The sequence below is a fragment of the Simochromis diagramma genome, unplaced genomic scaffold (genome assembly GCF_900408965.1).
Source record: "Simochromis diagramma unplaced genomic scaffold, fSimDia1.1 OVJJ01000361.1, whole genome shotgun sequence".
Lineage (NCBI taxonomy): Eukaryota > Metazoa > Chordata > Actinopteri > Cichliformes > Cichlidae > Simochromis > Simochromis diagramma.
Window position 1 is genome coordinate 12,180,018 of NW_024386860.1, and position 12,819 is coordinate 12,192,836.

Sequence of the window (12,819 nt, forward strand, 5' to 3'; positions counted from 1 at the left end):
ATGTGTGATTGTTGTCTAGGTGTGGGCTAAAACTTGTAGACACAAAATAAATAAATAATAATAATTGAGAAAGGATTGTATGATGCACAGAAGGCTGAAGCTTGCCAATCAAATTATAGACTAGAACAGTGGTTCTCAAACTTTTTTTTACAATGAGTACCACCTCATAAAATATATGTCTATTAAAGTATCACCCTTATGACTGACATTAAAGTAAAGTAGTATAGGCCTATTTAACACAATATACAGTTTATGCGAGACAATTTGATTTCTTATATGAATGTTATTTATTTTAACTGTCATAAACAGGATGTGATGTGATGTGAATAATTCTGGTCAAATGTACAGTGAACAAACAAGCTGATGAGTAAGATAACCAAAAAAATGTTGCACTGTGTTATAGTCTGACAGCTGCTGGTAAGATTGACCTGCGGTAGCGCTCCTTCCTACACTGTGGGTGTAAAAGTCCACTGCTGAACGAGCTGCTCAGAGCTCTTACTGTCTCATGCAGGGGGTGGGAGGGGTTGTCCATGATGGATGTTAGCTTAGACAACATCCTCTCCACCCCAACCTGCTCTTTGGACTTCAGCGGACAGTCCAGGACAGAGCAACTTAGACCCTTTTTTGTAGACTGCATTTGTCTTCGTGGACCAGTCCAGTTTATTATTAAGGTGAACACCCAGGTATTTGTACTCCTTCACTGTATACTTACAGTTTACACGAGCTGTATACTCCTCCTTGCATACTTTGTAAAGCAGTTTGAACTTCCTTTAAGGTTAGAGGCTCCCCCAGCTCCTTGTCTTTCTTGATTTCCCTCTCCATTAGCTACAAGCATCTTCAAAAAAAGAAAAAAAAGAACCCTTTCTCATCCTGTATGTAAAGCATCCACAAATACATTTTTAAACACACCATACTTTGCCTTCACCACCATTATTCTGCCCTTTCCGCCTCCTGAAATTCACAGGACTCTGGTAGGAAGTTTTTTGAAAAAAGGAGCGCCACTCCACCACCGGCTGTGTTTAAATGACTCAAAATCCTTTCTCCCTCCCATTCCCTCCAGTCTGTCTCAATTAAACAGTCTGTGTGTTTCTTGGACCATTAGCACATTTATACTCTTCAGTTTGATGAATTCATACACACTGACTCGCTTCCTCATATCTCTGGCTTCATTCAGATTTAAAGGAGAAACTCTGAAGTTACTCATTACAAAGATGCAAGGATAAATAATGACATAAAATAAAATAAATAATGACATAAAACACAAAGCCTCATCTGTCATGTTTAATTAAGAACAGGACACTAACATAGGCCTTTCATGGTTAGCAACAGTGAATTTATTTACAGTGATAGAATAAACAGTGCAAAGCAAAAAGTGTTCCAAACGGTGCAGTTTCCTTTAAGGCAAAACTCCTGATTCCCGTACAGTGTTCTCTTGATCCATGGTGCAAGAATAATCCAAAACGTGTTATTTACAGATGTGCTCATGCCCTTCAGTACTCCTCCCGTGGTTACCTGTGTGGAGTTCTTTTTTACTGAGAGAATTTCAGGAGACAATTTATATTTTATTGTCGGGCAGTTAAAGATTCGACTTGCGTAGCAGTGGACTTCTCTGCAGAAGTCAGGCAGTCTGCACATGCAGAAGCAAAGTACAATTCATAATTCATTAAAGTATATATTAGACACATGAAAACAGGAAAATAATTGTGATTGGCTATTGATGGGGAAATACTGTGGTTTAGCCTCAGCGCTCCCTGATTTATCTGGTCTTTGACCACCAGTCTGGGATCTTGCCCTGTGTGAGAAAGCTCCTCCCTACCTTACAGTTGTTACCAGGAATGTTTTATTTTCATGCTGATTTCAGTTTTAACTGACACAATGACGTCTCTACTTCTTGTTGATTAGAACATCCTGTTATTATACACCCAAGGCCAAGCAGCCTGTCCTGTCTGAAACTGTGTCTGTCTGAAACCTTCTACACTCAACTCTTTCTATCCCTCTTAGTTAACCCTTCACACTATGGGGTTAATACTTATATCCTTTTAAAAGGAGTTTAACAAAATTTATTATGAGCATACATTGCAATTAATGTTAAAAAATAACATAATATAATATTAACTTAAATGGGAGATTCTCCTGAACTTGTTGCAACATAAGCAGCATTCTAGAGAAGACTTGGTCAAAACTTGTTATGTAATTTATTTCTTCCCTCACAAGCTATCTTTGGCTTAGCTCAGTCATAGTTTCCTTCCTGTGGTAACTTGGTAACAAAAACAAAAACAAAAAAAAAGTATTAAGAAAGCAAATTTCCCTAAATCGGCGTATTCTGAACCTTTGGCTGAGTATTATCTGTTTGTGTCACTCCTGCCACTGATGAATCAAAGTCACTCTGTAATCAAAAAATATTTGACAACCTGGTAAAAGAACATGCAGCAAAATGTGCTGAAGAACAGCATGGCAACTATTTTTATAGGATGTTTTCTACAACTTGCTTCAAGCTCCAGAATATCGTTAAAAGAAAGAGGGGGGGAAATATAATTAAATACATGTTTAGTTCTCAGAATTGAGTGTGACATCCTTGGCAGCTAATTGATTTTCTTGATCCCAAAGCTCTTGTAGCGTTATATATGATGTTATAAGATGACCTAGAAGGTCATTTTATAAAACAGTTAATGATAGCTAACTGGGTTTTGAGAGAAAAGATTAAATATAAAAATAGAGAAAAACAGATTTCAAACATAGGCAGCCTACATACAAATTTGACATGAGGTCTGAAAGTGTAAATGTCCTGTTTTAGGTTCATACATTTAATTGTTTAAAAAAAAGACTTTAAAACAAAGAGTTTAGACCCGCCTACTCTCCCTGCAGATTCCCCAGGGATCTTCCAGAAGTGATGACATTATTTTTTGGAGAATTGATTTGTTAATAGGCATACCTGCTGCATATGTTACCATGGCAATTTAGCCCAGTAAGAAGTGAACCACCTTCTTTGTACAAAAAAACCAACAATAACCCTGCAGTTATCCAGATAAACCAAAATCCTTCTTCACAGTCCAGGACGTTGGTAGCAGTTTTACTTTAAAGGGTGCTGATAGTGTAGGTGTGGCCACAGCTGTAACAAAACCAGGAAGGAAAAAAAAATCCAGAGAATTGTTCCTCTTTCTGGATTAAAACGTACTTTTCTTAGAAGTAAGAACCAATATATTCTTTGAATCATCCACTCTTTACTTTCCTGGGGATTCATAATGTTGTGAGTTTGCTTTTTAATAACATTTTGCTGTCAGAGACAGAGAAAATAGAGAAAAAGAAAAAAACAGCAAAAACAAAAGAAAAAAGGGAGAGATCTGTCTCATAAAGACTAAACAACTGAAATATCAGAATTACCTTTGAGAATTATTGCATATGATGTTTTATCATGCAATCTACAAACCAAAGTACAGCACAGAAAAGTAAGGAATAAACTGCATTTAATATCCAATGTATTGTTATTTGTTTATTTTTGAGCACTGAAAGAAAAAGTATAATCTTTACTTAAAAAATTAAAGGGTTTCGGTTTCTTTTTCTATCATGAAGCATATAGAAAATGGGACAGGCTACAGGTTCACCCTTATTAGATCTTAAAAACACAGAAATAAAACCTTGTCAAGTGGCCACATATGGTCAGTACAACTATTATACAAAGTCCTTTATTATCACTTTATTTAAAATGCAGTCTAATATAAAAGAAAATGGCAACAACGAGCAGTGTCAGATGTACATAAGAAATAAAGCAGCTTTGTCATATTACACAGAAAATTAAAATAAACTGCACAGACACATTTTACATGTATCTACTAACATGCTGCATGTACAAGTGATTTATGGGTTAAATGATAATTAAATATTCTGGGAGTGTTTTGGATCTTTAATACTGCAATTACTAACGTATACAGTGTCCTTCATCAGATCCTACTCAGTGACACACGCTTTTGTCATGTGGGCAAGGTTAGAACTCTGAATTCAGGTATCAAGTATTTACATGTGAATCTGGTATGTGTATGGTTAAATCACAGATAAATTCTACTCTCTTATTTCAGGGCACTACAATATTTGGGCGATTCAGAATAGTGTGTATGCGTGTGTGTGTGTGGGAATAATCAGTTTTGCTGTTTGATGCTTTTTTCTATTTACTAAAGTCAAGCTAGAAGTTTAACTCCTTCTCACACATCCAGTAGTAGTTTTTGTTACATTCAGCAGTATCCCAAATGGACCAAGTTGCACTTTGGTACGCACAACTCCAGGGTGTAGAGGATGAGGATGTTTGTCCGAAGTTGCTAGAAGAAAAAACAAATATGTTTTCAGTGCATGAGGCTTTGGAGTGTTGAGGTTGAAATGCGCCTAACAAATAGCAGAACAGCAGTGGCTCTACTAAGGCTAAATGGTTAATAACCGTTGCTTCTCTGCTGCTCTTAACCAGCTAACTACAATCAAAAAAGGAGTCCTTTGGTGTGTAGCTCTTGCCTCAGTGGGCAATCAGACATTTTATAGTGTAAGATAACAGGATCGATGTGGTGATTTAAGATTCAAAGGGCCTCACTTATAACACAGTTGGCTTCCATCCACCCATTTCGATGTCCACATACTGCTCATGTAGTTCCACTCATATTTGAAGCCGATCCAAAAATGTTCAGCCTGTCCATAAGACCTGACAAAATCCTGTTTTGAGGGAAAGTGGTTTTAATGTTTTATTCGCTTTGGTTGGAGGATGACAATAAAAGAATTCAGACATTTCAGAACATGGGAGTGCAGAACACACCAGAGACTAAATCAAATGATAACTATTGTTGTTGCAATACAAACGAGAGTGGCTTTATTCTGCTAAACGTTTTAAGTTTATAGGGGAAAAAGTTTATCTAAATACCTTTTCTGCATCATCACTGATAATCACCAAATGAGCTCCAAGACTCTCGCAGTTTTGTTTGGCATCCTCCCAGGTGGATTTAATAGAGGAAAGGCGGTAGCAGCTTGACCTTAATCTTTTCCATCCCGGGGAACATCTTGGAAGGTTTGGTAGCACTAAATAAACACGACAAGACTGAATCTTTATGAAACGATTTTCATCCCATTTATCACCAAATAAAACATTTATAGCTCAGTTGGTGCAGAATTTTCAATCACATTCATCCATCGCCATAGGTACTGGAATAGATAAGTAATGTTTGAATTTTCTGATTTATTTCTTTTACTTACTAATTCTAACTTTAGCTTAGTTTAGCTAATTTTCACTGAAGTGTTGTTTGATGACATTACACATGTACGTGTCTTTCCAATTTCTAATGCAAGTGGCTTGACTCTTGAATCAGTTTTGTTTTACCTTGATTCAGTCTGCTGTTTTCTTCAAGCAGTTTATTTTTCTCTTGAAGGAGCTGATTTTTATCTTGATTCAGTTGACTGTTCTCTTCAAGCAGCTTGTCTTTCTCTTGAATGAGCTGATCTTTATGTTGATTCAATTGACTGTTCTCTCGATTCAGTTGACTGTTCTCTTGCTTCAGTTGACTGTTCTCTTCAAGCAGTTTGTCTTTAGTCTGCAGCAGCTGATCTATAAATTGATTCAGCTGCTCTTTCTCTCGAAGAAGTTGGTCTCTCTCTAAAAGCACTCCTCTGATGTCATCAGCTGACACTGAGGTAAAATTGCAAGTTGAACTGTTTTTTGATTTGTTGGAATTCTCATCTACAAAGTGAATCAGATGTGGGTTTGTTCGTTTGTTTGTTTTTGTTTAGTTTTTACTGTGACTTGTAAAATGTGGGCTGATACATACCGACTTGTAGCCACATATAGACATTGAGTGATGATTGTATGACACATAGCAGGCCGAAACTGATTCCAACCAACTTGTAAATCGTCGATCCTCCTACAACACACACACATCTTTCATCAAAAATGTATCATCAGCATAAAGAAAGTTACATTTTTTGTTTTCTCTGTGTTTTCATGATGTTTAAATCTAATTATAGAATCCAACTGTCTTGCATGTACATTTTGTTAACATTGCTGTATTGCATATTTTTCATCATCTTAGCTATGGGCCTGGAGCCCTACATTCTTCCATTACATTTATACAACTTTGTACACTAAATTATTTTTATTGTCATTTCTTAATGTAATTATGCTAGTATGTAGCTTCATTTTTTAAACACCATATAACAACATTTTTATGTGGATGTCCCTCACACTGAAAATCTTTTTGCCTTTGAATGCAGATGGCACATATCTGGACCCAGATTTCTCTGCAGTGGTTATTGTTCACAAAAGTAGATTAATTAAGAATAAAAGCTACAACTATATTAGTAGATTAATTTGCCTTTTGTCAAAACTTTTGTAAACTATCAATTTAGAGAGAAATGTAAATGATAATGATCATACCAGAGATGAAAAGAATAAAAGAATTTAAGAGATACCTGGCTTGTGATTTGCTCTTGTTGTTTCTCTGCTATCAAGAGCTGAAGCGACAGAATATTGAGTTTCCATTCTTCTTACACTGACGATCTGAGAAAGCACTGTTTCATCATGTAAGCTGAATCTCTTATTGTGGCTGTTGCCTTTAGTTTCCTTTAGCCTTTTATTTCCTTGTGGTAAATTAATCATCTCCTTTTTATATTCACTGATCTTTAGATAGTATAGTTATAGTGGTTGTGTCATCAACCACAAAAAAAATTGTAAACAAAGGAAATTATGATAAATCTCCCCATTTTTTAAAAATATAGAGCAAGGCCTATCGGTGCTTGCATAATTATTTTCTTATGTTGCCTTGTCTTTGTGTTACCATAAATAACCTATTATGTTTTTCTTAATGAATAAATAAATAAATAACATTTACAAATTTAAAAAGTATCTATACACACCTTATACCACACAGTCATGCAGTTTTACTTCCTATGAGTTCATATCCTGTCTTGAAGTTATTTGACATGTTTAACATTATTGCACTGCTATAACTGTACACTTCTTATTTTGCAGTGTTTGGGTTGTACATATACATTTAACTTAAACAATTTTCTACCAGATTTTTGTGTTTGTTGCTTTTTGTTGACCATGATGTAGTATAAAATAAACCCCAGTTCCAGACTTGTGTTTACAGGCAGGAACTATGTTAATTATTTTAAAATGCGTTATATATCTTGTGGTATGCATAACCTTTAAATCAGTAGAATACAGCTTAGATTATGTCCAACGGCAGAAAATTACATAATAAAATCTACAATAAAGGAGGTGCATTAGGTGGTATAGGCATAGGAATATTGAACTTAATTATATAATACTTTGTACTAATATCATCTATGTTATATTTACTGTACGTTTTATGTTCATCCGAACTTGTTATTCAACGCACACTTAAACCTTACTTTAAGTCTTAAACTTAGCAAAAATCCTCACAGGAAAAACTTACTGAAGGATTCAATAGATTTTAAACTCAAACTAGAGTCCTGAGTGCTTGATAAACTGGACTTCATCTGGGTCTGTGAAGATGTTTCGAGGTTATTTCAGTTCTAAAACAACTGATGGAGAGTTATTATAACTCATAGTGAGGTTGTAGACATGTTCCCGAGGGTCATTACCCACTATTACTCATGACAGTTATCACATCAGTCAAGGCATAAAACGGGACTTGGATAATTGCAATCTCCACTCACCAGCCATGAGCCATATTTTTCATAACATACGTCTGTGTTATGAAAAATAAGTTTTGAGAACTGCATGATGAGTAATGAGAATGACTTTTCTGTTGTGAGAATTGATTGAGGAAAAACTATAATGAGGAAGTTCTTCAAACCTGCATTCTTTCTAAAAATCATGAGGGGGCGACTTCACCCAACTGAAGTCAATCCCATGGTGGTACTTTCTGGTTTTTAGACAACATCTGCATGCTTTTTCACAATTTTACTTTAAGATTCCATAGTCTGCCTTGTGTAATGTAATTGCTATCACTGAATGGCTGTACTTCTCATTTTTGAGCGGCGTTCAGTTTGTGAATATTTACCTGAGAGTGGATCCCAGCTCTTTTATCCTTCCTGAGGAAAAAAAAGTCTTTGCTGGACTTTCTTTACCAGGTGAAATGTATTCAAAGCCAAGGTCAGATCAGCTGTGATGTCAATGCCCAGGAACTTATTGGCAACCTGTTCTGCATGGAATTCAAGCAATCCTGTAGTCTGCAATGACCTCCTTGGTCTTGCTGGTGTTAAGGACCAGGTTGTTTGATGAACACCATTCGGTCAGGCGCTGAACCTCCTCTCTGTTGCGAGTCTCATCAACAAAGCCAATGGAAAATCAAACTTGTGGAGTTATTCAGTAACGTCTTTTATAGGCCAAACATTTATAAAAATTAACATTAAAGTATATACTTAAATGTTAGTAAATTCTCCCGAATTTGTTGCAACATAATCAGCTTCCTAGAGAAGGATCAATATTTAAAATTGCCTACTGTATATTCTATATGTTCCCTCACAGCTATCTTTGGCTCTGCTCATACACTTATTGACAGAGTGACAGCCATCTTGCTGTCATAGATCCCAGTTCTATGACTATGGTAATATAGATAGTGTAATAGCTTTCTTAGTAAGGTAAATAGGTTCAAGGGTGCATTGTGTTCCCAAATAAATTTTTGCAAATCTGAGTTATGTTGAAGTATTAACTTGGTAAATTACTCTTACTACAATCATGATCCAAATTTGCCTCGAACAGCAGGTCTATTTAAGAGCTTTGGCTCCTATTTATGGAACATGAATGTTCTTCACATTTTTCCTGATGATAATTTCACATAATCCAATAATACTGATCCACACTGTATATAATAAAGAGTCTAAGCTTCTGTGTGGTTGACACAGAGCTAATTGGCTTGTAGTTAACTGGCAAACATTTAGCAAGTTACAGACAAGGGGAGCTATTTGTATTCTTCATTGCTGACGGGTTTTTTTTTCTATGAGTCAACACCATGAGATAAAGCTGTATTTTTCCTGCATGCGAGCCACATAGAACTAAAATTCCCATGATGGTTCTTTTTTTCCCCTGAAACCAACATCCAGATATGTATACACACTCTATACCACAATGTCATGCAATCTTACTTCCCTTATGATGTCATTTCCTGTATTGAGGGTATTTTAAAAAATATCTACTATCATTGCAGTGCATTAATATGGTTGCCCATCGTCAACAGGTTTCTTTCAGTGGAAGCAATTGACTGTGTGGCATGTTAATGGCGTAAGGAAACAAATGCAGACATGTGGAGACAAGTGAAGATTAACTGAAAGTATGCTGTTTATTTGGCTGAAGGCAGATAATACACAAGCAAAAAGGAACTGAAGGCTATAAGTTAATGAATTCCCCAAAAACTGGGAAACATGCTAGAGCTGGAAACATTGAGGCTGGGAACCACTGGGAGACTGTGGAGATCGAGAGGGGTGGACCCAGGCGCAGACAATGAATCGGAATAAGAAACAAAAACAGTCCACAGGAAACAGTGGAGCTCATGAAAACAGTTTATATATAGATCAGAGGACCGGCCCGGAAATTGACAAAGCAGGGGTCCATTACGGAGCAGGTCACACACACATTCACACAGTGTGTGAATGTGTGTGTGAATGGGTGGATGACTGGATATGTAAAGCGCTTTGGGGTCCTTAGGGACTAGTAAAGCGCTATATAAATACAGGCCATTTAGTGGCACAGGCAGCATTCGGGGGGCACAGGCATCATTGGTGGGACAGGCGGCATTGGGGGGAAAGGCATTATTGGTGGGACAGGCTGCATTGGGGGGAAAGGCATCATTGGTGGCACAGGCGGCATTGGGGGGACAGGAGGCATTGGGGGGACAGGCATCACTGGTGGGACAGGCAGAGGGTTGCACTGCAGTGGGCGGCACAATTCTTTCACTGAAAAACACCATAGAACACAATGCATTTTGTCATCAATATCATGTCACATTTAATGTTCATGTTCAGCTAAAATTGTTATGCATAGGACACTCACAAAGCAGAAACTCCAGCAACACTTGAGGGAAGATGACCAACTTTAATAATTGACCTACGCGTTTCGGCTTGTGGCCTTCATCAGGGTCAAGCCGAAACGCGTTGGTCAATTATTAAAGTTGTTCATCTTCCCTCAAGTGTTGCTGGAGTTCCTGCTTTGTGAATTCTTTCATCTTCTCCATGCACCTTGGAAGCAGGTGAAGTTGTGCCAGAAAAGTTTTTTTGCTGCGATGCATAGGACACTGCAACTTAAAATTTGATAATTTTGCCTTTGTGTGACTCAAAGTCTTGCAGTAAAGGTCTGATCACTGAACTTTTTCTTCAGTGTAACACCATATTAACATCAAACTGCAATGTGCTACTCATGGATGATAAATGAGCCAGAAAAACACTTTGAATGTCTGATTACTTTTTAAAATGCAAATTTACACTCTTACTTTCTGAATTTGAACCTTTCCACCAGTTTTCAAAGACTGGTGGAAAGAGACATTTCAGTTTATCCCCTGTGGATCTGAATTAATTCAGTTCATTTCAATTCATTTTTATTTATACAGCATCAAATCACAACAACAGTCGTCTCAAGGTGCTTTATATTGTAAGGTAGACCCTACATTTACATAAATCACTACCTTATTGTGGTGGAGAGGAGTATGCACCCTATTGATCCAAGAAGCTATGTTTTTGAGGTCAATTTGCCCTTGTAGTGTCCCAAGAAAAATTTGTTCTAGATGAAGTGTACTAAGTGGAATTCTCAAGACCCTTATTGAAGGTAAACCAATGTACCATAACATCTTGCCTGGATAGGGGTTACCAGGGCCTTAATACTGGAACTAGGCCTGGGCAAGAGGCTCATTGGTGAGCATTGGGTAGTTGGCCCCTCGGCCATGGAGCCTGGCAAGGCTCAGCCTGAATGAGCCACATGGGCCAATCCTTCCTGTGAACACACTACCAACAGGGCAGAGATGATGATGATAATACTACTACTACTACTACTACTACTAATAATAATAATAAAAATAATAATAATAATACATTTTATTTAAAAGAACCTTTCAAAACACCCAAGGACACTGTGCAGAGTAAATAAGACAAGCATAAAAACAGGAAATAAACACAATAAAAGGCAGAATTCTTGGTGGTCTGATGCCAAATTGCTGAAACTGGCTTTAGGTACATAGAATGTAAGTTCTCTGAACTAGTGTTTGAGACCAAGTGATAGCAGTTGGATATAGTATAGCACACCATAACACACACTGGGGGATCTAGAACCAGTCTCTGGAGAGGGGTTGAACTCTGTTCCACTCTGGAGCTGCCCTTGGTGAAAGGCAACAAGTAGGGGTGGGTATACTTGTTCAGCATCTATGTGCTGGAGTTTCCCAAGTGGATAAGAGGGTTGGCCTGCTCAACCTGAACCCGAACGGTGTTTTGTTGCCGGACTTCTTTGACAACCATGCTTTGTCAAAAACAAATACTATATATATATTTACATAAGTGCATGTGGCACCAGGGCACCATAAAAGCGAAGGTCGTTTTTGTAATCGTATTACCAAATCTTCGTCCACATGTTCTGGACACAAGGGTGAAGAGCAGAGCTGGAGTTGGATCAAGTGGGCATCTTTAGGGGGATTTCACTTCTCAGCTACTTTTACACTACCTTTGCTGGAGCTTGGTCCGCACTTCCATCAATAATTCAATCATTCAATCATTCTCGATGGATCTTGGATTCTGCTAGTGCTGCTCATTCAGTTTTTAATTTTTATGGACAGAATTGGTCACAGAATGTCATCTTTGATTTTTGCAGATGATGTTGTTCTGTTCAGTACTTTGGGGTACGTTCACCAGGTGGGGAGAGTTGAATGGGAAATTGACAGATGTATTAGACCCTTGTCTGCAGTAATACAGATACTGTATCGGTCTGTAGTATTGAAGACAGAGCTTAGTATAAAGACAAAGCTTTTGATTTACTGGTCCGTTTATGTCCCAGCCTTCACTTATGGTTATGACCTTTGGGTAATGACTGAAAGAATGAGATCAAAAATACAATACAACACAGTGGAAATTAGCTTTCCCGAAGGGCGACTGGGCTCAGCCTTAGAGGAGCTTGGCTAATTGGGCAAACCTCAGAGTAGAGCAGCTGGAGAGATTATATCAGATTATGTCTGGCTTGGGAATGCCATAGTGTGACCAAAGAAGAGCTGGAGGAGATGGAGGCCAGGGCATCGCTGAATCATGTTACTAGCATAGATTGCAAAATTTAACTTTGTTTATTTAATTCACTTACCCCTGTCTAGTTCGGACTGAAGATCCCTTATCTGAACTTGTTGCCTGATGATATTGTCATTACACACCCTCTTCTGTTCAGTTAGGTGTCTATTGGTGGCCTTTAGCTCATTGTTCTTCTTCTCCAGTTGTTTTTTGCAAGTTGAATTGTTTTTTGAGCCACCTGAAGTCCCATCTAGAAGAGGAATTCAATTAAATGTTTGTAATTGGAGTCTTCTCTCACCCCCATTCTCTGCGACCTGCTGGAGCGGGGGGGCTAGGAGGAGGAGTTGGCCGTCCGACTGCGGTCTGGAGTGTGGGGCCTCCCTGCTGCTGCGGAGTCGGGGCGGTCTGCCTCCCCCCACCGCAGGGAAAAGGGTAACACCACCTGGGTCTGGGTGCAGTTCCCCCCTCCAGGGGCAAGGGTACCTAGACCCGGTTTGTAGAGTATGCTTGGGGAGTGTGATCGTGTGTACAGCGTCTCTTTATGTCTGTCTCCACGTTGGTTGAGTGTGGAGTAAGTGCATATGAGAGCATGAGGGTGGGAATGGATGTTTG

The 12,819-nt window shown here is 38.1% G+C and overlaps 1 protein-coding gene across 2 annotated transcripts; it reads right to left on the minus strand.

Annotated features, from left to right (window-relative positions):
• Nucleotides 1–3,679: 3,679 nt before the first annotated feature.
• Nucleotides 3,680–8,481, minus strand: LOC120732969 (C-type lectin domain family 4 member G-like). 2 transcript variants are annotated; one of them, XM_040030908.1, is made up of 6 exons: nt 8,016–8,481; nt 5,796–5,888; nt 5,351–5,656; nt 4,898–5,052; nt 4,574–4,692; nt 3,680–4,310 (listed from the first exon to the last, which is right to left on the minus strand). In XM_040030908.1, exons 2-6 carry the CDS (start codon nt 5,809–5,811, stop codon nt 4,178–4,180), a joined length of 729 nt encoding a protein of 242 aa, XP_039886842.1. In that variant the 5' UTR covers nt 5,812–5,888; nt 8,016–8,481; the 3' UTR covers nt 3,680–4,177. The 2 variants fall into 2 exon arrangements, with proteins under 2 accessions (XP_039886842.1, XP_039886841.1); XM_040030907.1 differs by having other exon boundaries at nt 5,351–5,707; nt 8,016–8,479.
• Nucleotides 8,482–12,819: the final 4,338 nt, after the last annotated feature.

Bases quoted from the DNA above. Each gene is read 5' to 3' on its own strand.
- LOC120732969 (XM_040030907.1), bottom strand. The intron at 5,053-5,350 runs GTAAAACAAAAC...GTGTTTATTTAG, and splicing joins AAACAGCAGACTGAATCAAG to TGCTACCAAACCTTCCAAGA. The intron at 4,311-4,573 runs GTGAGGCCCTTT...TTTTTCTTCTAG, and splicing joins GGAAGCCAACTGTGTTATAA to CAACTTCGGACAAACATCCT.